This window comes from Mesoplodon mirus (assembly GCF_964341445.2).
Source record: "Mesoplodon mirus genome assembly, chromosome: 20".
In the NCBI taxonomy this organism is placed as follows: Eukaryota; Metazoa; Chordata; class Mammalia; order Artiodactyla; family Ziphiidae; genus Mesoplodon; species Mesoplodon mirus.
In genome coordinates this window covers 9,135,176-9,162,871 of record NC_138996.1, presented here as the reverse complement: position 1 = coordinate 9,162,871, position 27,696 = coordinate 9,135,176, and the positions used below count along the sequence as shown (strand labels likewise).

General features: G+C 53.3%; 1 protein-coding gene across 6 annotated transcripts in view; it reads right to left on the bottom strand.

Annotated features, from left to right (window-relative positions):
- Positions 1-88: 88 nt before the first annotated feature.
- The window catches only part of ANK1 (ankyrin 1), a gene marked incomplete at both ends in the record, with an annotated part of 100,498 nt that continues 72,890 nt past the window's right edge, over positions 89-27,696 (bottom strand). The window contains 6 exons of one of the 6 annotated variants that reach the window (XM_082608495.1): positions 6,665-6,766; positions 7,072-7,134; positions 8,079-8,162; positions 12,139-12,397; positions 15,608-15,680; positions 15,777-16,166. In XM_082608495.1, the coding sequence (XP_082464621.1) occupies positions 6,665-6,766; positions 7,072-7,134; positions 8,079-8,162; positions 12,139-12,397; positions 15,608-15,680; positions 15,777-16,166 (971 nt within the window). Of the gene's footprint in view, positions 709-6,664; positions 6,767-6,996; positions 7,135-8,078; positions 8,163-8,770; positions 8,990-12,138; positions 12,398-15,607; positions 16,167-27,696 lie in introns of those variants that run through there. The other 5 variants (XM_082608493.1, XM_082608494.1, XM_082608497.1 and 2 more) reach the window with 5 other exon arrangements.

Below are 27,696 nucleotides of genomic sequence, written 5' to 3'. Positions count from 1 at the left end.
ATAAAAAAAATTCCAGTTTATCCACAGGAGAGTCTATACAACTTCGGATGTCACAGTAAAATCTGTGTGTATACTGAGCAGAGGGGAGAGGGTGTGTGTGTGTGTGTGTGTGTGTGCGCGCGTGTGTGTGTCCTGATGCCATGTAGAGCGTTCTGGAAGGTTCGGTCCAAGGGGGAGCGGCAGGGCTGGTCACACGTGGAGCGTGGAGGTGTGGGGAAGGCTGGCGGATGAGGGTAAGGGATTAAGGTGTGGAACTGATTTCATGTCTAGTTTTCTTTTTTTTTTTTCCTTTCCAGGAAGCTCACATGGATTTCTTACAGATGAGGTTGAAAAAAAAAGTACCCTGTAACAAGTTGAAATTGAAATGATTTAAAAAAATATCTCATCCCAGCCACAAAAGAGCCCTTGTTTGCTGTTGCGTTCGGTGCTCTCCTGCGCTTGTTTTACGTCCCCCCTCTCTCTCCCCGCTCTTGCTGCTTCCATCCAGACTCCCGAAAGAGATCCACCATCGCCAGAGGCAGGATAGAGGACTGTAGGTCATGCGTCTACAGTCGGTAGGTCATGCGAACAGGTGACTAAAGGACCTCCCTTACAGAGGTCATGCCGTAAGCCTCCAGGGACGTGTGCGCGGCTTCCGGGGCCTCGGTCCAGCTCTCGGGTGCGTGGCAGAGTGTGTGGAGTTCAAGGGTTGGGTGTCGAGGTGTGATCCTGAGGGACACACAGAGAGGAGTCACTTAGAATTTAGAGGCGCAACTCCCAGCCAAAACCCACTATCCAGAGTTTTGTGCTGGCGGTTCGGGCAGGGGTGAGTCAGGAAAAGCAGCCTCCCCAAGCCAGGCAGGAGCTGAAAGGCACTGAGCTTGGCCCGGACCTTCCTGAAATACCAGCCATCCTTCTCGCACTGCCCAGAGGCTGCCACTAGCTCCATGCCCATCGAAAAGCTCCCTGGGAGACCCTCCTGTGGGGTACTCTGTGCCCGTGCGGTCACCTGGGGAGAGGTCCCTGTGTACCCAGCACCTAGGAGAGGGGCCACGTGCTCGAGCCCAGCAAGGGCCAGGCTAGGGGATGGCAGCACCCAGGCTTGTCTGGTTTGGTTCAGCCAACATGCACTGATATCTCCTGTGTGCCAGCCTGGGGACCCGGGGATGGAGCAGACGTGGCCTCGGGAGCTCACGGCCTCAAGGGACCTCAGCGCCTCTTTGGCTCTGGTCCACAGCCCTGACTGTCGGGGCCTCAGGTTCCTCTCCCCGTGCCCTTTGGATGGACAACCTCTACTGGGGCAAAGGGATCTTTGAAAACCAGATGGCTTCTCCCCAGGGGACTATGTATGTTAGGCTGGAAGACAGCAGCTTTGCCAGAGTGAAGTTCAACTCTGCAGCCTGGGAATCACAGAGCCATGGGGCTCCTGCCACACCGTGGGGCCTGCTCCTCCAGCCGGGGGGGGGACAAGCCCACCTCCAAGCCCAGCCACCCAGGGTTCTGTCTGCAGGGACTTAACCTTAAGAGGAGCTGACAATCTCCTGGGTGGGGTGGGAAGTGACACAGAAAGCTGGAAACTCACTTGAGGCACAGCTGTGTCCCCGGACAGGGAGCTCATCGTGGGTGCCACAGGTGCCAGGGCTGGGGAGGAGGCTGGAGGTGATCAAGGGGAACTCAAGCCTGAGTGGTTCCCCAGGGAGGGAGGGTGGGGCTAAGCTCCTCCCCAGAGCAAAAGGCCAGGCCTTCTACTGCCGGTGGCTTGAGCGAGCGGTTGCCCGGGAGGGGACTCTCCCATCACTGCCAGCCAAGCCCCTCCTCCAAGTCCAAACCCGCAGGCCCGCCGCTGCCTGCCTTTGTCCTCGGCTCCCCCGTCAAGGACACCATCCAGTCTCCACTTGGCTGAGATTCTGCCCACCACCCTGCAGACCTCTCCTCCACAAGGCCTTCCTGAAGACTGCAGCTTCCTCTTATCTGTTCTCTCCCGTTGCTGCCTTGCATGCAGAGTAATCTCAGCGTGCAGTTAAGAGTATGAACTCTGAAGCCGGTCTGCCTGCATTCACATCCTGTCTCTGCCAATTTCCTGCTGTGTGGCCTCGGTCAAGTTACTTACACTCTCTGGGACTCAGTTTCCTCTGCTGTAAGACGAGGGCAGCAGCAGGATGCACCTCGTTTGATTGTTGTGATGTGAGAGAGCTAACGACCTAGGAAGCGCTCAGGACACTGAGCAGTATCGGATGCCGCCGTGCTTGGGCTCCAGAAATGCCCTGTCCTGTCTGTCCTCTCTCCTGTCTGCTTACTTCCCTGGCTAGAGTATAAACACTCTGAGGGCAAGAGCAAAGCCCTTACCCTTCCTACCAGTCCCACGGCGCCTACCCCAGCGCTAAGCACGCCACACAGGAGATGTGATGAAAGCCTGAGCCTGGGGAAGACAGGCTACCGTCTCCCTCCCACTCGTCTGCCCAGACACAGAGCAGAGGAGAAAGTTCGAGGCTGAGATCTTTCTAGCGTAACCGTTCTTCCCATCTCTGGGTGAGCTGAGACTCCAGGAGGAGCAGGGACGGGCCCGGCGGGAGCATCCAGGCAGCAGCCGGGGTGGGAATACAGTGCGTCTCTATTAGACTCTAATAGAGCCGCAACCTCCAGCTGGGTCCGGTACTCTGCCACCGCCCTGGGTGCCCCTGGACAGGGTCTCACCCTATAAACGCTTAGAAAATAGCCTCCTGCCGCTTCTAGTGGCTCTGCGGTCGGGCTTTTTTCCTCGTGTCATCTCTCTGTGCTGTGCCACCTGCCCCCTCCCCCGCCAGCGTCTGCGGCTCTCTCCTCTCTCCGGCAGCCCCAGACTCTGATACACCTGCCGGGGCCGGCGAGTGAGGGTGGACTGTCGCTTAAAAGAGCAAAGTAAAACACGACCCCTGGCCTCCTGGCCTCCTCCTACTGAGATTACTAATTGGCGAATTTTCAAATTTACTAAAATATTCTATTTAATCAGAGCCAACACAGGTCTTGCAACCACAGTGCCTACATGGAAAGTGTCTCTTAAAAAGGGAAACAAAAAAAACAACAGCCGTCTCATGGGTGGTGCCCCCCAGCGCCCGGCTGGGTGCCTCTAACCCAAGGACACAGGCTGCCTGTTCTCCACTGTCCTCTGGCAGCGCTGACACCCTGGTTCTTGGACCTACGTACTTGGGCACAGAGCAGAACCCACCAGCTGCTACTGTCTGCTGCACCCCATCAGGCTTGACTCCACAGCTATTTTCTAACTGCTTAAGGACAACCAGAAAGCACCCCTCACGCATACGCCGGGACTCCTGCAAACTCCTTCCCAAGGCTGGGCGTGATTGCAGGGGAATCGGAACAGGCGCCTAGGATTGGGGTGTTCGGCCCTTTGGGGTGTTCCACAGCTTTGAACACTGTCGCCATGACTCATCTCTGCTCACCCTTTAGGTGTAAATGCTACAACTGTGCCACGGCACCTCTGGGAGGTTTGGGAAGCAAAACCAGAATTGGTCCTAGTAACCCACTCTTCAATCGGCATCAAAATCACTCGAGCCTGTGGCCAAATCCTGAGCTCCAAAATTGTCATGCAGTAGGTGTGGGTCAGGGGCCAGGAATCTGCATCCTAACCAGACTCTTGGGTGACTGGGATGCAGATGGCACTTGGAGAATTGGTGGATTAGGACTTGACAATTCAGAAAGCCGTCTCACGAAGAGAAACCCATGGATCGCCGCACAAAGGGAATATCTGCGTTACTGCCATTTTACAGCTGGGGCGCCTGAGGCTTGGGAGAGGTCAGCTGACCCGCCCCGGGTCACGCTACAAGGAAGACCTGCAACTGGCTGAGCGCCAGAACACACCGTTCTCCTAACCCCTCTCAGCCATCCTCACAGTTATCCTGGTTATTTTTAAGCCTTTTTACACCAGTGTGACACACAGAGGGACGGATTTCATCCTCCCCCGAGGAGAGGGAAGCTTAGGGAGTGAAACGACATGTAAGGCAACCTGCGAACTGGAGGAGCCAGGCCTGGACCCTGGGCCCCAACCCCCTTTCACTCTCTCTGGAACAGTCAACTGTCCTTGTTCGCAGGAGGCACGTTCTCTCAAGTCGCCAGGAGCCCTGAATCAGCCAATCCTGGGACCACTGCTCCCGAGGAAAGTACAGGGTTCCTGCCAGCCTCTGGTCCAACGGTTTTCTCAACCAATGAACACACAACCTTGTGTGTCTCTCTTTAAAGACAACGTATTTCATGTACAATTGACCCTTGAACAATGTGGGTTTGAATTGCACGGGTCCACTTATACATTGTTTCTTTTTCCAATAAATACAGTATCTGCATTTTCATTTTACAGATCTTTAAATGAACTAAGTGTGGGGAAAAGTTTGTATTGGATTACAGATCACAACACATAGAAATAAAAGAACTAGAGTTTGAGCCCAGGATTCTATCCAAGCTGTTTCAGCTTCCCGCCCTGGGGGTGAGTCATTCATCAATTCCTTTGCTTTTGAGGCAGAGAGAGCGGTGCTGGGATTTTCAACTGCCTGGGGGTTGGCGCCCCTAACTCCCCGAGTTGTTCAAGGGTCAACTGTATACTGTTGCTTTATTAACACTGAACTCATGTCCGACAGAGCTATAACTCGTGCCTGAACGAAGCTCCTCTAAACACGGACTTCCCACGCAGGGCCCATCACAGCCCTGCTGCTCTTAGGGACACTAGACAGCAGGGCCATTTCAAACAGCGAAATCACCAACAAACAGCACAAAAATGCAAAAAAAAAAAAAAAAAAAAGTGACACTGAATAGACCGCAAAAAGGGCAATTGTTCAGAGTGTGAACTGAAACGGGGACAGAGAGAAGGCCTCCTTGTCTGACCTCAGCTGGGAACAGGCACGCAGGGCATTCAGTGCTTCACCACTGTGTGCGCGTCCCTGAAAGGCCACGGGAGGGAAGTGCTGGGGCTGCTGCGTTTGGGGTTACAATAAACTAGGAGCTAGTAGGCGAATTTGCAAGTTTGCAGTCATTTGGAATCCATCAAGGCTGGGGACCGTGCATGCTTGCGAGTGGCAGGCAGTGCGTATGGAGGACCAGAGAGCCCTCAGCGGTCTTTGTCTTGCTCAGAGGGTACAGCATGGCAGGCTGTCCCCTGGGCTGTCCCTCCCAAACGCTGGCTTCCGCACCACTGTCCCCACTGCACGCTCCCCTGGCCTCTTCCTGGCGGAGGCCCTGGCCCTGTGCTGCAGCCTGGCTGCTCTGCTCGGCGTCCCCTAACACCCACGCCCGGTGGTCTGGAGCCACATCCCCTGGGGGGGGGGGGTTCAGCCACTTTGCAGATCACCTACAGAAACATTTTTTTGAAAAATGTCTAGGTTCCTCCCTTCCCCTCGCCTGGCTTCTGGGCTGCCTCTCTCCTGTTCAGGAATATCAGCAGAACCTGAGCCAAACAGAAGCTGGAATTTAAAGCTTCTGTCTCTGCCCTAAGAAAAATAAGGCCCAAGAGTGTACTTTTCATCCCACTCTGTGGTTTTCCGAATTACTTGCACCTTTGGACTATTTCCAGGACTGATCACAGCTGATGTCCTAAACCAGCAGCCCGGCGGACCCCTGGCAGTGCAGGGGTTAACACTGTGACCTCCTTAAGCTGCTGAGAAGTCAGGTCTAATTTTATCCCATAACTGGATCGGCCAGACCTTTTTCTTTTGCCCAAGTGCTGAGGGAAGCCCGGAGTCAGCACTTCTGGGGGCTCGGGAGGCGGCGGCCCTGCTTTTTGCCGAATGCGGAAGAGGAGCCTGCTGGCCGCGGGCCCAGAGCCAGGCCCTGGGGGTGTAGGTGACAAGAGCCCGGTGCCAGCGGGAGCTGGGGCCACGTGCTTCCTGCTTCCGGCCGACTCCCACCCCGACGCGCCCGGTACTGAGCTGGCCCGAGCTGGGCACAGCGAAGGGCCTCGGGGCAGCTCAGTACAGGACCCCTCAGGGAGGACGGAGGTCCGAGCTGGCCCCGAAGCCCCCAGCACTGCTCAGCCCGCTGCAGAGCCTTCGCCGCGTCTTCTCGGCCTCCCTCCCTCCCTCACTGCACATCACGCCCCTGCCCCCCAGCCATCAGTGCTCCCAAGCCTCCTGATAACTTCGCCTCTTCCTAGAAAGCAAGGGCTCGACATGCTTCAGGAAATACCAAGGAGGATGGGAGCCTAGGGTTCAAGGTTCAAGGCACAGCTGGGTTCCAGGCCTCCCCCTGTCCAGCTCTTCCTGGCCACTTGCACTGAAACAGCACAGCCTAGCAGACCCCACTGCACCCTCCAGACCCCCTTGCTGGGCTTCCAGGATAACTTCCTCCTGAGATGTACCGAGTGCTTCGCACTCACGGAAGCACTTTCTCAACTCTATATGTTTTTGCGCTTGCTGAGGAACAGGTCAGCAGATGCTGCTGTTTTCTCTCAGAGGCAATGGAGCTCAGAGGCGCCGTTAGCAGGTGGGGGTCTGTGCTTGGAGCCCACAGCAGTGCCTGGACCTCCTGCGTCATGCTGGGCAGCGGGGAGGGGCTGGGAGGGGAGGGAGTTCCAGGAGGAGGCGGGTAGGGGTGCGCAAGTCCGCAGCCTCTCGGCGGGGCGTCGCGGGGGACCAGGCCATGCAGAGAAGATGGAGAACGACCGCATTACCTCCAGAGAGGCCATTCCACAGGGAGGGGCTCGAGATCACTGTTTCCCCCTTTTGAGGCTGGCCCGCTTCACTATCTGAGCGCCCTTCCGGCCCTCTATCAGGTCCGGCTGCAGGCTACTGTACCCTCTCAGCTCCACCTGGAGACAGCATTGCAGACACAAGGCAGGACAGATCACACACAGGGACGGCAAGAGAACACAGGCGCCCTACGGAGGTGGCGGGCACAGGGCCCCCAGGGGCAGGAGGCTCGAGGGGGAGCAGAGAGGTGAGCGGTGAACCCCAAGGGGGCTGGTGCAGAGGGCAGCGGAAGTCACGGGCCGGCGCCTCGGAAGAGCGAGGGCCTGGGAGGCTGCAGCCCGGGCAGTACCTTGGCGTGAGTCTTAAAGTAATCAACATCGGCCTCCATCTCACTAGGGTCCTCCAGGGGCCCCCCGGAAATCACCTCCTCGGGCTCCTGGGTGCCATCGGCTCCGGATGGGTCAATGTGAACAACTTTGCGAATGATCTGCAGAAGAGAGGGAGGGGAGAAGGGGCTGGGGAAGCCGTCCAGACAGACCTTGAAAAGAGCAGGCCCCGGAATGAGGTGGGGGGTTAGAAGCAGCCTTTGTCCCCAGGTGCCCTTCTCTGAGCCGTCAAGATCAGGGACGGCCTCTCACCCCCCATCGGGTGGGGAATTCGCACTGGGCAGCCTCAGAGGGGCTGGAATTTGCGGGGGTTCTTAGCGAGGCTCATGGATGATCGGGGTCTCATGCCCCCCGCCCCCCGACTTCTACCTCTAGCCCAGGGCGGTCCATCCTGCCTCCTGGTGTGCTGGAAGTTTATGCCCCCTGTCCTCCCCTCAGGACCGTGAGCCCCTGAAGGGCACGGCGTTCCTGTCCCGTGGATCCACGTGTTCCCTATCCACGCATCCAAATATTCCAAGGACAGTCTGCTCTGCACGTGCCGTGTGCGAGCAGTGGGAGGTGAGAACACAAACCAGCATGACGCTCCCCGTGCAGGAGGGGAGATGGGGTCCTGCTCTGACCTAGCACGAGCCCCAGAGCAACACAGGGCTGCCTGCTGCCCACACCTAGCCCCGTGCCCAGCACCTGTGAGGCAGAATCACGTCTCCTGGTGTAAACCTACTGCCAACCCCATGCAATCCCACGTCCTTTTATCTCCGGAGGCCCACGGGGACCCCCGTACTGCTGTTGTACAGCTGTTTTCAGGGCCAGGCATCACAGGACTAGGTTTGGGGTGTTCCACGGGGCCCGGTCCTTCTGGAACCCAGTCGCAGGAGCTAATTCAGGCTGAATCAGGCAAAGTGGCTGTAAGGGATGTCACGTCTGGACTGCGGCAGGTGCTTACCCCTCTGCTAGGGCAGCAGCAAGAAGCTGGGGGTGAGTCCACCGCCTTCGTAAGCTTCCAGCCCGCCTGCCTCTGCCCAGCTCAGGGGGACTGTGCACCCACCTTCTTGGTGACGACGTTGCCCTGCTCATCCGTGAAATGCTCCTCTGTCACCTGCTCCCCTGGAATATTCTGAAGCTCATTCCCCTGGAATTAGAGAAAGGGAGAAAACTGGAGATCCATCAGCGGGAATTTGGGAATAAGGAGAGAGGATGAAGAAATCAAGTAGCGCCAGCAGTAGCCACAGTCCCGCAGGTCCCCACCCTGGCAGGAAACTGCAACTCGGCCGCCAAACCAGGCTCTGCGTGGGGGGCACCCCGGGGGGGTCCTGGGCCCGAGGACAGGAGGGAGCCCTGGGCTCCCAGGAGCGCTGCCACGGCAGCGGGGGTGGGCAAAACAGGGGCGATTATGCGGGCTTTACGGAGAGGGAGGGAGGCCCCTGATTTCTACTCCAACGGCACTTGACGGGGAAGAACCCCTTGCCCCAGACGCCTTCGCCCGGAGGGGACTTGCTGCCTCCCTGGGCTGGCTGGGTACAGAAGCAGGAGGGGGCCGGCTTCCTGAGCCCCAGAGCCGAGCTTCCTCTGCCGGGTCGGGGAGTCGGGGCTGGGCCGGGCGGTGCGTGCCGCCCAGCTCCGGGCCCGCACGTCCCACCCGAGGCCCGCCCGGCCTTCTCCTCCAGCAGGCGTCCTGAGCAGCGTCCCACACCTCCCAGCGCGGCGCCCGCAGCCCCGGCCTGCCCCCGCCTGGGTTACCTGCAGGAGGACCCGGCGCCGCACCACCCTGGTGGAGATGGTCTCCTCGTCGTCGCTTAGGCCCTCGCTCTCCCCCAGCTCCTTGTCCAGCTCCTGGTGGACGTGCGTCAGCACAAAGCCCAGGGAGCCCCGGACAATGTGCATCACGTTCTGGCAGCTGACCAGAAAGAAGCCCAGCAGCACCAGGGTGACCAGCAGCTGGGTGATGAAGGCCCACATCCTCACCTCCTCACCAGTGTGGCCCTCCAGGGCCTGCGCAGCCAGGGGGCCACCAGGCGGGGGCCCGGCCTCTCATTCTCCTCTGGGACTCTGCAGGCCCCCTGGGACACCCTCCATTTTCTCCCCGCAAAGGAGGATGCAGGGCCCCTAGTGGAACTGCCGCCAGAGTGCCCTCCTGCTGAGAGCCCAGCTCTGCCCTCGGCCTGGGTGACGTCAGGCTCCAGTAATTTTAGCTCCCAAGCCAGCTGCCAGGCTGTCCGGCGGGGCTAGAAGGAAACAGGCAGGTGTGCGTGTCCTGGGCGCTGGAGGCGCGAGTTAAAGTCACCGCGTGCGACACCAGCCCTGAGAGCTTGCAGGGGCCGGTGGCCCTGTGACAGCTAGAGGCAGCTCTGCCCAGGAAAACTGTCCCATTCGGACTTGGGAAAATAAGACATCTGCAGAACGTGGCTACTTGTGTGTGTCCCTGGGCTGCTACTGCCATGATCAGAATGATGTCACCCCGCTCGCTCTTGGGATGGGGCCGGCTAACACCCTGGAGGGTGCGGGGTTTGTTTCAAAAATAGCCCCGAGTGAGTGATTTGCTCAGGCCCAGCTCTGGAAGCGCAGGCGTCCAGGGAGGGCCCTGGGAGCCCGTGCAGCTCCATCAGCCCCTCAGGCCTCGGTCCCCGCTTACGCAGCACAGCAACCCCAAATGCAAGCGTGTCACGGGTGTGTCTATTTAAGGCCTGTCCTTAAAGGCTCTTCCCAGGCTGGGCTGTCAACAGCAGGGCAGGAACCATGCGCATTAAACTCGGCTTTGCAGAGTTGACTCCCTAATGCAGCCCAGCAGCTGCGGCTGAAAGGAATTCCCCTCTGGGGATCAGGCCGTTCCTCTCTGGGCTGCAGCCGGCGTGGCAGAAAGAACCAGGATCTGGACCCGGCACACTGACCCTGCGGCTTCCCGCTGTGGGGCTCAGGGAAGCGGGGCGCCTTCTCTGGGCCTCGGTTTCCCCGGCGGTCAAACAGGGGCGAGTTCAGGAGCTCTCCTCCCGTTCTGAGAGTGCCGGGGGGTTGCACGGTTTGTGAGCCCACCGCTAGGGGTGGTGACAGCAAACACCCCACGCAGCCCGCTGCCCAGGAGGGGGTCTGCGTGCGTTTCACACACTAACTCGGTTATGCCTGCAGCACCCCCCATCGCGGCTCTGATTTTCCCATCTCACACAAAGGAAACGGAGGCACAGAGAGGTTGATAACTTGCTACGTGAAAGAGTAAGGAAACGAGGGTCAGATTTCCAGCTCCGACCCTGGCACAATCTTGCCTCACCTCCACAAGAGAGCACCTGGGACACAGAAGCCACACGTGCAAGGGGGCACGAGAGCCCTGGGTCTGAGCCCAGCCTAGGAGTTCAAGGTCAGATGCTGCCCACCAGGGCCGCAGAGAGGGACTGGCTGCCTTGCAGGTTCAGGCCCCCAGTTATACCCCACTCCCCGACCCCGTGTTTTTTGAGACTCACTGGAAATACTAGCAAATAGGTGCTTTGCAAACTGTCACCTTAAACAGGGCTCATTATCAACCCCTGGAGCCCCGGCAGATGATTAGGAAACAGCTCACCTACCCTCCCATCCACCCTACACAGGGAGGTGCCGGCTCACTGGGACTGGGGATCAGGAGGTCCCAGACTCTCCTGGGCCTGACGTCGGCCTCCTGGGCCTCAGTTTCCCCATTTGCAAATGAGGCAGTTAGGCCCAATGACCTAGAGGGTTTCTCTCGCGCTCCCCTGGGGTGGTCCTGCTTCCTCTCCAGGCCTCCCCTCACCAAAGCCAACCGCAGAGACGCTCCTTCCCCAGGACTCCGGGCGGGAGGGCGGGCACAGACCTGGAGGGGGGCCATCTGTGCTCTGGGACAAGCGCTCACTACCGGGAGGGGCAGCAGAGGGTCCCGCGGAACAGCCCCTCGGCCAAGAACGCACGGGGTGGCCTGGGGTTAAAAAGTGGGTGCAGCCGCCCAGCTGTCAGGGGTGCGGACTCGGCAGGGACGCCTTCTAAATACCACCCTGTTTAATTGCTGGCAGCGCTTGGCAGCCAGCAGCCCAGGTCATCGCGGAGCCCTGGGGTCCTCAGAAGTGTTTTCGAGGCTCGGGCTCGGACAGGAGTGAGGGGAGGGGAGGAGAGGGCAGTGGAGGGGAGGGAGGATGAGGAACCGATGCTGACCGAAGAGAAGAAACCAGGGAGGCGCGTACATTGTCACGTACGTGTTAAAACCACACGTGCACAGAGCAGCGACGCGAACTTTATAAAAACGCATGAATTAAAAAGACACGTTCGTAAGATGTCTGGGATTAACGTCAAGATAACGTGGGGGGACCCCTCGGGGGTGGGCGGCGATGAAACCAGGGGGCCGCCAGCAGGCAGTGGCAGCGCCTGGGCTCTGGGTGCGCGCAAAGGTAACAGACTCTTCTGTCTGGTTTGGTACCTATTTGCAATCTTTCATAATAAAACTGTTTCCAAAACCACATTAAAATGATGTCTGTGGGAATGGGGAGTGAAGATAAAAGCTAATAAATAAAATAAATAAGTAGGGAGGACTGAAGGGAGGCCTGGAGGGCGGAGGGTGCAGGCAGCTGGAGCCTGTGCTGGGATCGCGCCCTCGGTCCCAGCCTGTTCCACCCGGGGAGCCCACCCGCACGGGCAAGGAGTCCCCAGTGAACCCTGGCGACAATCCTTTCTCTACCTCGTTCACACGAGGGAACCCGGGGTGGGAGAGTGGCTGGTCCTCGTCCCTACAGACACGGTGGGACCCGAGTTAGCCTGGCCTCCGGGTCTCTGGGCTAATAAGCCCTTCTTCCTAAACCACGACGGAAAAAGCAAGCAAACAAAACTACGGCTTTGGCGCCGGCCCTGCAAAGCCGACCTCTGACCCTGTGACCTTGGGATCTGGAGGGCAGTGGAGGGGAGGTGCCTGGAAGTCTCTGGAGCTCCATCAAGGTGAGCCCCTCCCCTCCCTCTCAGGGATCAAGGAGGCAGACACGTGGAAAGAGAAAAAGAGAAGCCACTGCCACAATTTTTAAAGCCGGAAAACACGCCCGGCGAGGGGCCTGAGCAAGTGAGCAGCTGCCCCAGGCCTGGCCCTCTGGCTGGAGCATCAGTGGCGGCTCCCTGCGGGCTCTCACCTTTACGTGGTGGGAGAAGGTGCTGACAGCCTCCTGCATCCACTCGCTGGGGCCCTGTGGTCTCCGGTCCCTGTCGGCCTCGGGCTGCTCCGTGTGTGTGCGCTCCGGTGCAGAGCCCAGGACCTCTTCGTGCTCCCAAGACCTGCTCATGGTTCTCTGGAAGGAGTGTGGGCCTTGCAGGGCCTCCTCCCCCCAGGAGCCTCGTGTGGCCTCTTGCAGATAGGAGACGATGGAGCCTTCCGCATCCCAGTCCTGCAGTCTGGGGCCCAGGAAGAGACCAAGGACACCAGTCACCCCCAGTCTCCGCTCTCAGAGACCCTCCCCCTCCAGAGCCCTGGCCCATCCAGGACGGATCCTGTACTGCCCACTGGAGGTCGGGAGAGCGTGAGCTATCGCACAGGGACTGCCCTGTCCAGAGAGGCCCACGTGGGCCATCCTTGCTGTCCCGGTGGAGAGGGCCACGGACACCGGTGGTGCTGGGCCCCGCCCTGTGAATGGACGGCTCCACGCTCTGGGCTCCCGAGGCACGTGGCTCACGGTCCAGTCATCTGGGTCCCCACACCCATCATCCCACCCACCAGCCTCCAGCTCCTCAGGTCACTCCCACTGCACGGTCCTCACGCCTGGGCTCAGCTGGCAAAATGATCATCCCTCCCCCCTTGAAGCAGGCTCTTCCACGGCCTCCGGGACACATTTGCCTGTTTTTCCCTCCCTCTCTGGCCGTTCCTTCTCGGCATCCCTTGTGGCATCCTCCTAATTTCCCTGGCTTCTGACCCTGGAAGGCCCCAGACTCAGTTCTTCTCTGTCTACACCCACGTCCTCCGCAAGCTCATTCAACCCGTGGCCTTAACCCCAGATGTGGGTCCCCAGCATCTCTTCCTTGAGCTGCAGGTGTGCGTGTCCAACTGCCCCCTCGACGTCTGTCCTTGGGGTTTCTGACGGGCATCGCATGGGCAGCCCGGCCAAGTTCACACTTAGGGTCTTCTCCCCGGACCTGTTCCAGCCGTCCTCCCACTGCAGCAGATGGCAACCTCGTGCCTCCAGGTGTCAGGTCAAGGACACCCGTGTCGTCTTGGACGTCCCTCTTTCTCTCACACTGTATATCTTATTTGCCAGGAAACCCTTTTGGTTCAACTTTCAAAAACACACCCTGAACACAACCACTCCTGGCCACCAAACTGCCACCATCTTGGTCCACGTCACCATCGACTCTTGCTTCCAGCTCATCTTCCTGCCTCTGCCCTTGGCTGTGGCCAGCCGTGGCCAGATCACCTCATTCCTCTGCTCAAAACCCTCCAGTGGTTCTCCATCCCACCCAGGAAATGCCAGTCTTTCCAGGACCCCAAGGTCTGACATGTCCGGCCCCATCACTTCCCTGACCTCATCTCCCGTGACCACCCTGCTCTAGGCACAGGCACCTTCTCGCTGCCCCTCGAATGTGCGGGGCGCACTCTGCTCCGAGGCCTCTGCCCTGGCTGGGCTTTCTGCTGGCTCCGCTCAGGCGTTCACATCATTCATCACCTGAATTCCTTTAGGTCTTTCCCGCGGGTCACTCTCAGGTGTCCCTGCCCGCCCCGTCCATGATTTCAACCACCCCCTTCCCTGCTTTATTCTTCTGTTTAGCACTTAGCATTACTTAGCATCTCTCTTGTAATTCCATTTACTTTATCTGTTTTTATGGTCCGTCTCCCCACTAGAACATCAACGTCTTGCAGGTAGAGACTATCTGCTTTGCTCAATGCCACACCCAGGCTCCGAGGCTCTTCATACAGGGGCCTGGCACACAGTAGGCATTCAATACACACTGTTGAGTGAGTGAATGAAAGTCCTCTGTCCCCACGGGAGGGCTGACCCGGGTCACAGAGCCGTCCTGTAACGTTCCGAGGCCCGGGTCACGGAGCCGTCCTGTGACGTTCCGAGGCCCGGGCCACGGAGCCGTCCTGTGACGTTCCGAGGCCCGGGCCACGGAGCCGTGCTGTGACGTTCCGAGGCCCGGGCCACGGAGCCGTCCTGTGACGTTCCGAGGCCCGGGCCACGGAGCCGTCCTGTGACGTTCCGAGGCCCGGGCCACGGAGCCGTCCTGTGACGTTCCGAGGCCCGGGTCACGGAGCCGTCCTGTGACGTTCCGAGGCCCGGGTCACAGCCCGGCCCCCAGGCCTCTGGTCCCCGTCTAGGGACCCTGCCGTCAGTGGTGCAGTGGGCGGCACACAGGAGCATCCAGTCAGTGCTTGTTGAGTGAACGGCCGTCGCCCGAGTGGTTGGAAGGTCGGATTTCACTTTGAATCCTCACAGCCCAGTGTGCCCAATTTTCCCGATGCATCGAAGGATAACTTTGGGACACTACATGAATCCTTGCTGTCTTGTCTCCTAAGCGACTCTGTTTTCCCTCCTGCTGGGGGATGCGGGCCATACTGAGTGGAGCCTGGGGAAGGGCCGTCTGCCCGGGCTTCTTGGAGGAGGATGCGGGTGGGAAGAGGAAATGAGAATAGATTTCCCACGGCCTGGCTGGATCTGAGCTCCCTGGGTGGCCACAGCCTTCTGGGAGCACAGGAACTATCTCCTTGCTTAGGGAAATTCAGGCAGCAAAGCAACACGGAGGAAAAGGCCTTTGTCACTCCCCTCCTGTGCCGGCCCCGGAGGCCAAGGCCATACCTGTCACTGTCTGTCTCTCTCGCTCCAAGCCCCCCTCTGCACTCAGCCCAGCGCTGGAGTGTGGCGGATGTCCACTGCATGCACGTGGCCTGGGGCCTCTGTGTCTCAGAGGGGCATCAGGCCATCTGCCTGCACTGCCAACGGGCATCCTGCTGCTGGACCTGTCATCACAGGCCTTCTCATCGCAGGAAGGGGGGTAAAGAGCTACCCAGGAGAATAAGCATCTTCAACAGCTGAAGCTCTGTGCTGCCCCTGATAAGCCCGCTGGCCTCACTCCTTCAAAAGGGCGTCAGAGGAAAGGGCAGCCTTGTCAGCTCTGTCACACGCAGGCTGTGTGACCGCACACATAGCTCCCCTGGGCCCTGGTGCTTCTAGGTTTCCAAATACGGTTTCATTTCGGCAATCAACACACAACAGCGACAGGGGCCCGGAGCACCCAGCTCAGCTGTACTTCAGGGACGTGGCTTCTCCCAGCCTTACAATCTCTCTCCCAAGGACGCTCTCCCCTCTCCCAACACCCTCAGCCTCTCTCCCGCTGGCCGAAAGATGGGGTTGGCGAGGGGGGCGTGGGGCGTGGTTCTTGGGGAGGGACTGGCCTTTGCAGACAAGCTCCACTCTCACAAGACAGAGGCCTGAGCGCGGGCTGGGCAGCTTCAGAAGCGAGCGGGCGCCTTACTGTATTTATTTGCTCCAGTGTGTTTAGAACACAGGGGACAGTGGCGCCCGAGTTCCCTCTGTACTCGCTGCCAGGCACAGTAATCCCCTGCCAGAAGCCCAGGACGGTGAAAGGCATCCCGCACGGCGGCCCAGCCCTTACCTGTCCTGGCTGGAGTCCATCACCCGACTCACGGTGTGGGATTCTGTGATGTGGGCTTGTACCCTCTGCTGGCCTGAAACAAGAGACACTTCATTCCCTGAGCCCTGCCCTGCACCTGTCGAGTCCTCCTGCCTCTCATGACCTGGCAGCTTCTCTTCTGACCTCTGACCTTCCTCCTGGTCAAGCAAATCGATAAGGCCATTTGTGGCATCTGAATCCACTGTGTCGTCCTCCACGAGGTCCAGAGAGCCCAGCATGGGGCCCTGGGGTCCCTCGGAGAGCGCCCCCTCCAGCTTCCACTCGTGGCCGGTGGCGTCCGAGTCCTCGGCCTTGCTGCACTCCAGAGAGGAGTCCTCAGCAGTGACCAACGAGGGCGTGACGCCCGCGGACCACACCTGCATGTCAGACATCTCCAGCATGGCGTCATGCTCCGTGCCCGCCAAGGGGATGGCGTCTAGGACGGCCACCTCGTTCCAGTACTGGTCTGCGCGCAGCGGAGAGGGGAGCGCGTAGTGCAGGGAGGCGGGGGACAGCAGCTCGTCCTGCAGCGAGGAGTAACCTGGATGGGCAGACAGAGGGCGACATGCTCCAGCTGTGACCTTCCATCACACGCGCTCACGTGCCGGTCACGCGCGCTCAGGCACGGCCACTGACGCGCATGCGCATTCCGGCGGTGCGGGCCTTCCCAAGCCTTGTGGCTTCTGCCCAGGCACCCGGGCAAGAGAACAAGGCTCTGGGGGCTGAGGAAGAGGGGGCAGCCAGGGGTGAGGGCGGGGAGGGGGCTCCTTTGCTGGACGCAAAGAGAAGAGGTTGGAATGCTTTCTCTTCCGGTCCAGAGCGGGGATCAAGACGTCTTGATCCAGAGGCTGGAGCTCGAGCCGTCCGCAATCACGTGAAAGCCCCACTGCTTAGCGGCCGCGCGGAAGGCAGGGCTGCTCTCTCTTTGCACCAGCGTCCCTTGGGCACAGCCCTTGGGGGCTCTGTTAGGAATGCACCTCCAAGGGAGGGGGCCGAGCCCTGGGGGTTCTGGCGAGCACACTGAGCATCCACAGACCTCCGTGCGGTGGTCAAACGGGAAACCGCTAGGTGTGGGATGAAGTCACTTATCCGCAAGCGGTGTATGGGTTCCAGGAACCGTGAATGAGCCAAAGTGGCACAAGGGAGGGTCCTCAGGGCTCACAGGAGGAGGCCAGGTCAGAGGGCGCACGAGGTCCCAGGCACAATGCTGTTTCCTCAGAACTCTGCCTGCCGGTCCCACCAGGTCAGCTGTGACCCGGGGGAAGGGAGCCAGCGGGCCCAGGCCCCTACCGCGCAGCCCTGTGGTCAGCAAAGCCTGTTCCCAAGCCTGTTCCCTGGGGACGGGCTCGGACACGAGTCCCTGATAGTCTCCTGGTTGGGTCTGGTGTGCAGACCAGGATGCTGAGGGAGAAAGCAGGTTTAAGTGTGGGATCAGTGTGCGTGTTCTGGACGGGGGTCCCTTGGGTGGGGCCTCTGCTCTCCTCCAGCTTCGGGGGGACGGTCCCTGCAGCAGCGGAAGAGGGCCTCTGCCTCCCCTTTGGAGCAGGTGCCAGTCTGAGGGGGGCCTAGAAGGCAGGATTCTCCACTGGGCCCAGCCTGTCTGGGGACCCGGAAGCAGGTGTGTGCCCACAACCCCTGAAGATCCAGCAGAGCTGAAGGGAACCCTGGGCGTGGGTGGGGCTGCCCCTGCAGGGTCTCCAGGGACCTTCCTGCCACGTCCCGAGAGGCCCCTAACCCAGTGTCCGCAACCTTCATCCTGCCATTCAGCCCTCACTGCTCCCCACCCCTGCATCTGGCTTAACCTCTCTCCTGGCCAGAGGGGCCCTCGTCACTCCCAGCTGGGCCTCAGCTCCTGTCCTCCAGCTTCTCTGCTTCTGATAGAACTCAGCTGTCCTCCTTCACTCACTTCTTCAACCAGAAAATATGAACTGAGGTCTGCTTCCATGCCAGGTACCATACATGCTAAAGGGTTGGGGATTATAAACACACAGACACACACACACACGACAGGTCCTCTTTGTCCTCTTTCTTTCACGACGTTTTCCCAACGACTCCAGCCCACCTTGGACTCCCCCATCCTTGAGCCTGTCCTGGTTCGCATGACTGTCAACTCCAAGGACAGGGAACCTGTCTATGCTGTCCCAGTGCAGAGCTTTCAGATGTGAGGGGGACACGGGAGCCAGAACCGATGACCTAGCCCATATGCAGTGAAACCGAAATTGCCAACAATTACAGGTGTTCAAGGTGCCGGCAGCCAGGCCACGTGCTTGACATTCATTCTCCCTTGTAATCTTTCCGGAGAGTTTTTCTCCTGACTGATCTCTACAAGTCTACGTGGTTCCAGATTCCAAAATTAGGAGAACGAGAAACAGACCATGGCGGGGGGGGGTTGGCTGGGGGTAGGGCTGTGCAGTGACAGGGACCAAGGGACCCCTCCAGCTCTGGCCAGACTAGGAGGGACAAAGAGAGGAGGGTGGTGGGGGAAATGGGTGGGTCAGATCTTCCCACGACAGTAACACCAAGTCACTGCACGTGAAACTATGACCTAACTGGGAAACCAGGGCAATGGCCTTCCAACCCTCTACAGAAATCTCTCCAGATATCTGCGAACAGAACATTTAAGAATCACATAACTTTTTTTCTTCTTGAAAGCATTATTCTATTATTACCATTACTAATTGAGCTCTCTTTCATATGAAATATATCCAACATGTTATTTTTAATGGTCACAACAACATTATTCCTACTTTATAGATGAGGAAACTAGAGATTTAGCAGCTTGCTTAAGGAACACAGTGAGAGTGGTCCTTTCACTAGATTTTGCCATTAATATATTTTAAAGATAGCTTCATGGAGGTATAGTTGGCATACAATAAAGCCACATATTTAAAGTAGATAATCTGATCATTTCTGATACAGGGAAACACCCAGGAAACCATCACCACAGTGAAGAGAAGGGCCATTCATCATCCCTGAAAGGTTTCCTCAGGATTCTTTGTGATCCTTCACTCTGCCACCCCACTCCCAGGTAACCACTAAGCTGCTTTCTGTCACTATACAGTTGTTGCATTTGCCAGAATTTTATATAAATGGAACTATACAGTGTGGAATCCTTTTTGTCTGTTTTTTTTTTCACTCAGCCTAATTTCATCCATGTTGTTGCATGTATTGATAATTCATCCATTGTTATTGCTGAATGTCTAGATCACACTGTAGGTATATGTTTAACTTTTTAAGAAACAACCAAAGTTTTTTCCAAAGTGATTGTCCCATTTACATCCCCACGAGCAGCGCACGGGCTCCCAGTTCCTCCACATCCTCCTCAACACTTGGTATGTTGGGGTTTTTTTTGTTTTTTATTCTAGCTCTTCTTATAGATGCGTAGCGTATCTACTTATAGTTTTAATTTGTATTTCTCTGATGATTAATGATGCTGAGCATCTTTTTGTGTGCTTATTTGCTATTTGTCTATCTTCTGGGTTAAGTTCAAATCTTTTGCTCACTCTAAAACTTGGGTTGTTTTCTTATTATTGAGTTTTGAGAGTTCTTTATGTATTGTGGATACAAGTCCTATATCAGATGATTATTTGCCAATACTTTCTCCCAATCAGTAGCTTGGGTTTTTTTTTTCTTCATTTTTTTTAAACTGTGCATTTTAAAGTGCAGAAGTTTTAAACTTTGATGAAGTCCAACTTATCCATTTGTTCCTTTATGGATTGTACTTTTGGTGTTGGACCTAAGAAATATTTGCCTTATCCAAGATCTCTAAGGTTTTCTCTTATGTTTAACCAAGAATTTTTATAGTCACAGGTTTTACATTTAATCTATGATCCATTTTGAGGTAATTTTTGTATGTGATGTAAGGTGTGAATCCCAGTTCATTTCTGCATATGAATATTCAAGTGTTCCAGCACACATATTGTAAAGATTATTCACTGAATTGCCTTTGCACCTTTGCTGAAGATCAGTTGTTCCTATATGTGTGGTTTTATTATTTCTGGATTCTATTGTGTTCCACTGACTTATCTGTCTTTATGGCAACACCACTCCATATTGATCACTGTAGCTTTGTAATAAATTTTGAAGTCAGTGTAAGTCCTCCAACTTTGTTCTTTTTCAAAGCTGTTTTGGATGTTCTAGGTCTTTTCCATATGAATTTTAGAACCACTTTGTCACTTTCCACAGAAAAGCCTACTGGGATTTTGACTGGGGTTGCATCAGATATATAGATTGTTTCAGGGAGAACTGACAAAGTATCGAGTCTTCTGACCCATGAACACGGGTGTATCTCTACATTTATTTAGGTCTTTTTAAATTCCTCTGGGCAACATTTTGTAGTTTTCAATGTGTGTCTTTCACATCTTTTATCAGATTCAGCTCCAAGTGTTTCAATTTTTTTCAGTGCTATCATAAAGGGTATTCTTTTTTCAATTTCAATTTCCACTTGTTCATTCCTAGTATATAGAATTCAACTGATTTCTTAATATACTGAAACTGTATCCTGCAACCTTACCAAACTCATTTGTTAGATTCCATTGGATTTTTATATATATCATGTTGTCTGTGAACAAAGACAGTTTACTTCTTCCTCTCCAATCTGGCTGCCTTTTATTTCTCTTACTTGCCTTATTGTACGGGCAGCACCTTTAGGACAAGCTTGAACAGAAGCCAGGGGAGCAGACATCATGGGCTTGTTACTGCACTTAGAGGGAAAGCACTCAGTCTTTCAACATTAAGTGTAATGCTAGCTTCAGGTTTTTTGTAGGTGCCTTTTAGGGCTCTGCTATCAGACTCTCCAATTTCAGGGACAGCGATTTGACCTAAGTCCTCACTTCTTTTACAGACCCTAGAAGAGTTACTGATTTTTCAAACCGTGTAGCTTTTTATTTGTTGTTAGCATGGAGTGGTGACATCCAAGCTCCTTACATGCAGAACCAGATACTGATTTATTTTAGAATATTCAACCATTTTGCATTCCTTGGATAAACCTCACTTGGTCATGATGCACTATCCTTTTAAATAGTGTTGGATTTGATTTGCTAAAATTTAGTTTAGATTTTTTTTGCATGAGTATTCATGAAGGATGTTGGTCTGTAGTTTTCCTGTAATGGCTTTTTTTTTGACCAAAAATGTAACGCTGGCCTCATAGAATGAGTTGGGAAGTATTATGTCCTTTACAGTTTTCTTAATGAGTTATTTCTTCCTTAAATGTCTGGTAGCATTCACCACTTAAGTCCTCTGGGCTTGGAGTTTTCTTGGTGGGAATATTGGTTTTTTAAAAAATTTATTTTATTGAAGTATAGTTGATTTACAATGTTGTGTTAATTTCTACTGTACAGCAAAGCGATTCAGTTATACATAAACATGCATTCTTTTTCATAGTTTTTTTCTATCATGGTTTATCACAGGATATTGAATATAGTTCCCTGTGCTATACACTAGGACCTTGTTGTTTATCCATTCTGTACGTAATAGTTTGCATCTACTAATCCCAGCCTCCCATCCACCCTTCCCCCATCCTCCCTCCCCCTTGGCAACCACAAGTCTGTTCTCTATGTCTGTGAATCTGTTTCTGTTTCATAGATACGTTCATTTGTGTCATATTTTAGATTCCGCATATAAGTCATATCATATGGTATTTGTCTTTCTCTTTCTTTTTTAAAATAAATAAATAAATTTATTTATTTATTTATTGGCTGCATTGGGTCTTCATTGCTGTGCGCGGGCTTTCTCTAGTTGTGGTGAGTGGGGGCTACTCTCCATCGCCGTGCGTGGCCTTCTCATTGCAGTGGCTTCTCTTGTTGCAGAGCACGGGCTCTAGGCACGTGTGTTTCAGCAGTTGTGGCGCGGGCTCAGTAGTTGTGGCTCACGGGCTCTAGAGCACAGGCTCAGTAGTTGTGGTGCATGGGCTTCGTTGCTCCACAGCATGTGGAATCTTCCCGGACCTGGGCTCAAACCCGTGTCCCCTGCAATGGCAGGTGGATTCTTAACCAATGTGCCACCAAGGAAGCCCCCTGTCTTTCTCTTTCTGACTTACTTCACTTAGTATGATAATCTCTAGGTCCATCCATGTTGCTGCAATGGCATTATTTCATTTTTTTATGGCTGACTAATATTCCATTGTATATATGTACCACATCTTCCTTATCCATTCATCTGTTGATGCACACTTAGGTTGCTTCCATGTCTTGGCTATTGTGAATAGTGCTGCAATGAACATTGGGGTGCATGTATCTTTTGGAATTACAGTTTTCTTCAGTCTTTAGTGATGTTGCCTCTCTCAGTCTGGCTGGATGCTTATCGATTTATTGATCATTTCAAAAAACCAGCTTTTGGTTTTATTGATTTTCCCTAGTGTTTTCTGTTCTCAACTTCATTGATTTCCACTCTGATCTTTATTATCTCCCTTCTGCTTACTTTGGGTTTAATTTGCTCTTCTTTTTCCAATATCTTAAGATATTATAAAGCTGAGGTCACTGACTTGAGAACTTTTCTCTTTTTTAATGTGGACATTTAGTGCTATAAATTTCTCCCTAATACTGCTTTACTGGCATACCATACATTTTGATATCTTGATTCAAAATACTTTCTAATTTCCTTTTTGCTCTCTTCTTTGACCCATGGGTTATTTGGAAGTGTATGATTTAGTTTCCATATGTTTGAGATTTCCCATGTAGCTTTCAGTTATTGACTTGTAATTTAATTTCACTGTGGTCAGAGAACATACTTTGAATGACTTGAATTCTTTTATATTTATTGAGTCTATAACATGGTCTATATTGGTTTGTTCTAGGAGCAGTTGAAAAGAATGTGTGTTCTGTTATTGGGTGGAATGTTCTACCCATTCCAATTCCTAATGTCAGTTAGGTCAAGATGAATGACAGTGTTGTCAAGTCTTCTATAGGGTTACTCATTTTTCTACTTGCTCTATCAACTATCAAGATGGGGTATTGAAATCTCCCACTGTGACTGTGGTTTTGTCTATTTCTCATTGTGCTTTTCTGTTTTTGCTTCATGTATTTATAGCTATATTACTGGTGCCTAAACAGTTAAAGATTGTGATGCCCTCTTGATGAACTACTTATTATTATGAATTTTTTTCTTTATCCCTGGTAATATTATTTGTTCTGAAATCTACTTGTCTGATATTAATATAGCCACTTCAGTTTTCTTTTGATTAGTGTTAACACAGTTTATATTTACTCATCTTTTTACTTTTAAGGAATTTATGTTTTTATATTCGAAAGGCATTACTTATAGGCAGTATATATTTGAAATTGACCTTTATATCCAGTCTATCTCTGCCTTTTTTTCTTTAATTAATTAATTAATTAATTTTGGCTGCATTTGGGTCTTCACTGCTGTGCTCAGGCTTTCTCTAGTTGCAGTAAGCGGGGGCTACTCTTCGTTGCTTTGCGCAGGCTTCTCATCACGGTGGCTTCTCTTGCTGCGGAGCGTGGGCTCTAGGTGCACGGGCTTCAGTAGTTGTGGCACGTGGGCTCAGTAGTTGTGGTTCACAGGCTTAGTTACTCTGTGGCATGTGGGATCTTCCCGGACCACAGATTGAACCCGTGTCCCCTGCAATGGCAGGAGGATTCTTAACCACTGTGCCACCAGGGAAGTCCCTATCTCTGCCTTTTAATGTGGGTTACTTAGGTCATTTACATTTAATGAGATCATTAATATGATTAGGTTTAAACCTGTCATTTGCTAATTTCTACTTTCATCCCATCTGTTTTCTTTTTCCTCTTTTGGATTAATTGAAATTTTCCATTTTATCTATTTTGATTGTTTATTAGTTATAACTCTTTGATTATTTTAGTAGTTGCTTTAGGGCTTTTAGTATACATCCTTAAACTATCACAGTCTACTTTTAAGTGATGTTATATAACGCTTGGCATATAGTATAAGAACCTTACAGTAATATACTTCCATATTTCTCTCTCAAATTTTTTGACTTTTGTGCCATTGTTGTAATATATTTTACTTTTATACATGCTATAAACCCAACATTATATTGTTGTTTTTGTTTAAAAGTTATCTTTTAAAGAGATTTAAATAACAAGAAAATTATGTATTTATTCTTATAGTTAACATTTTTGGCAGTTCATTCCTTCACGTAGATCTGTATTTCTGTATGGTATTGTTTTTCTTTGGCCTGAAGGATTTGTTTTAAACTTTTCTTGTAGCAGGCACCTCCTGGTGATGAATTTTCAGGTTCTGTGTGTATGGAAAAGTCTTTATTTGCCTTCGTTTTTGGAAGTTATTTTTGCTGGGTATAGAAGTCTAGGTTACTTCAGAGATGTGTTTCTTTCAAGATGTGTTCTACTTTAAAGGTATTGTTCCACTGTCTTACTTCCATTGTTCCTATGAGAAATCTTATGTAATCCTTATCTTTATCCCCTTGTATATAACAGGTCTTGCTTTTTGCCTCTGGCTACTTTTAAACCTTTCTCTGTCACCGGTTCTGACCAATTTGTTTAAAATGTGCCTTGGCATAGTAGCTTCCATGTTTCATGCAGTTAACTGAACTTCTTGGATCTGTGTATTTACAGTTTTTGTCAAATTGTAAAATTCTGGGCCATTAATTCTTCAAATACATTTTCAGCCCCTTCTCTGCTGGAAACTCTAATTTCACAAATATTAGGTCACTTGATTTCTCCACAGCTCACTGATGCTTTTTTTTTTTCTTCCTGTGTTTCATTTTGGAGTTTCTGTTGCTATGTTGCCAAGTTCCCTTCTTCTGTAATGTCTAATCCCATTCAGTGTACTTCATTCATCCTATACCTTATAGCTTCATCTCTAGGTGATTGGTTTGGGCCTTTAAAAAATATCTTCCAGGGCTTCCCTGGTGGCACAGTGGTTAAGAATCCGCCTGCCAATGCAGGGGACATGGGTTTGAGCCCTGGTCTGGGAGGATCCCACATGCCACGGAGCAACTAAGCCCATGTGCCACAACTACATAGCTTGCGCTCTAGAGCCTGTGAGCCACAACTACTGAGCCCACGTGTCACAACTACTGAAGCCCGTGAGCCTAGACCCCGTACTCCACAACAAGAGAAGCCACCACAATGAGAAGCCTGCGCACCGCAACAAACAGTAGCCCCCACTCGCTGCAACTAGAGAGAGCCCACGCACAGCAACAAAGACCCAACACAGTCAAAAAAAAAAAAATCTTCCAAGTCTCTACTTCACTTTTTAAACATCTGAAATAGTTATTAACTGTTTTACCATTCTTGTCTGCTAATTCTAATAGCTGCATCCGTTTCAGTTGATTGATTTTTCTCCTTATTATGGGTTGTGTTTCCCTGCCTCTTTGTATGTATGTCTGGTTATCTTTAATTGGATGTGGTGACTTTTATCTAGTTGGGTGCTGGGTATTTCTGTATCCCTGTAACAATTCTTGAACTTTGTTCCGTTATGTAGTTGAGTTCCTTGGAAACAGTTTGATCCTTCTGAGTTTTGCTTTCAAGGTTTATTAGGGAGGAGCATTGATCAACCTAGGGCTAATCGCTCTTCATTTCTGAGACAGGACCATTCTGTGCTCCCTATGCACTGTTTGGGAACGATCAGTCTGACTCTCGGGAGTAGATGATTAATATTCAACCAAAACTTGCGGGGGACCTTCTGGAGGTCTGCAGAGCTCTCTCTGTGCAGCTGTCTCTCTAGGGACCTCTAGCTGCCCTGGTCTCCTGGGACTCCCAGCGACTTCTCCTTAACCAGGGAGTCTTATTGGATTTCTCCTCCTTCTGCCATGACTTAGAAACTCTTTCGAGGCAGTGATTTAGGCAACTGTAGGGTTCACCTCATTTATTTTCCATGTCTCATAGGTCACTGTCCTTTGCTGCCTGATGTCCAATGTCTCGAAAACCGTTGTTTCGTATAATTTGTCCATTTTTTGCTTGTTTCAAGCAGGAGCGTATATTCAGTCCCTGTTGCCTCATCTTGGCCAGAAGTGGAATGCGTCTCAGACAGCCCCTCAGATACGGCCGGATAAACATGTTCACTCCTGGGAATCTCAGTAAGACTTCATAAAGGCTGGGAGAGGGTAACTCTGCTGGTCACAGAACACCCAAGGCTCATTCTTGGTGACTTTTCCACGTTGAAACTTCCTGGGGTTCATGTGAATGGAATTTCACCCAAGCAAAAATGTGTCCATGAAGAGAACTTGTGCAACCCTCCCCCAGGACTTCTTTCTGCCTTGTGTTTTGTCCTGGAGGCCCTCCCCTGGTCGCAGTGCTTAAGGGCTATGCCCCTGCTCCCTCTCAATCTCCAGAAGACCCCGCTGACCCCACTCTTACCCCCGCAAGCGTGGATGTGGGGCTGTAGGTGTCCATACTCAGTGGAGCGGGGATTACTGCTGACAGGAGCCATGCTCAGCGAGGACCATCTCATACGGTCTGGGGAAGGTTTGCTGAGTCCCCTGGGTTGAGCTCCAGAAGTGCCTGTCTCTCTGGCAGTCTCACGTGGCCCTGCCTATACCTGGGTCACCAGCCCATCCCTCAGTCTAGAGCTGTCCCCTCTGGGGTTGCCTTCTGGGGACACCAGGTAATACCACACACACAGCTTTGGAGCAGAACCGTCCAGCAGTGGCCCGTCCCCCAGCCTCCCCTCATCTGGGCTGTCACACTGGGTCTCCGTTAACCTAGGCCTAACGCTGCCCCCACTAGTTTGATGTCAGCAGCAAACCAGACAAGGGTGGACAGACAACCCTAACTCAGGCAGGAGCCGCACTTCACTAGCTGGGTTCACTGAGTCCGTAGAAATGAGACATATTGTGTTTCCAAGTAGACATTGTGTCCAACTCATCAAACCCAGTGGAGTTGACCAAACAGGATGTGAGATGTCCATTTTTTCCTTTTACATGAGAAATCTGTTTTATTTTTAGGAACATGCTTTTTTTTTGCTCCACGGGCAATTTTTTTTTCATGTTTGTTCCAAGGGCCTGGGGTAGTTCCTTCCTGTGCAAGAGAAGCAAACTGGCTTTTTGACTTAAAGCCCCTTCTGCTCTGGCCAGTCCAGGCAAACACAGCAAGAAGAGCCAGAAGGGACAAGAGACCTCAGGTTCCTATCTTCCTGACACCACAGAGCAACGAATCACTGCCCCGAGTGTCCACAGGGAGGCTGAGATGAGCAGAGAACGAGGTAAAGCACAGAGGAGGCAAGGTACCGCCGTGGCCATCGGTGCAGAGGCCTGGGCCGGCCCAGGACAGAAAGCCAGAGGAAGCGCAGGAGGCTGCTGTCCCCCCGTCCTTCCACCTCTGATCCCTCCTGCTCCTCTCCGGGCCAGAAGGGCACCCACATGTGGGATGGTCTTCCTGGGACTGCAAAGAAGGCAGGAAAAATACACAGAAGCCAGCTCTGGTGCCCAGAAAGGCAGGATGGACCAAGCGGGCGTCTGTTTCTGAGTGTCTGCTCCGGCCTGGGGGAGCGTGCACACAGGGCACACGGCCTGCGTTTGCCGGGACACCTGCTGGACGAGGGGGTTCAGAAGGGCTGACAGGTGACAGAGCAGCCAGGAAGCACAGAAGCATTCAGAGTGTGACGTCTGCAACCAAAGCAGGGGAGGATCCCTTGTCAACTTGTTAGATCTTGTGACCCCTCTGGTCCAAGCCTACAGCGGCTCTCCCTCACTCTCCCAGTAAAACCAGTGTCGTCAGGATGGCCTGGAGGAGCCGCCCTCCTGCTGCCCTTGCCCTCTCTTCCTCCCCTCTGGCCCCTCACCGTTCTGTGGATGCTCCGGGCACATCCACTCAGGGCCACTGCCCGGGATGCTTGTCTGGGTGCTCTCTCCCGAGTTTGCACACCCACTCCCTTCTCTCCCTCCAGCCTTTGTTCAGATGCTACCCACTCCCACCACACTATTTAATCCCCCAAGCCCAGCACTCCGATCCCCCTTGCCTGAGTCTGTTTTTTCCCACCATCTACTTGCTAGCGCAATATACGATTCACTTACATATTATATTTTTGTTTGCCTCTCTACACAAAAGGTAAGCTCCATGAAGGCAGAGTTTGGGACTTTTCTTTTTCTTTCTTTCTTTTTTTTTTTTTCTGTCTGTTTGAGAACTGAC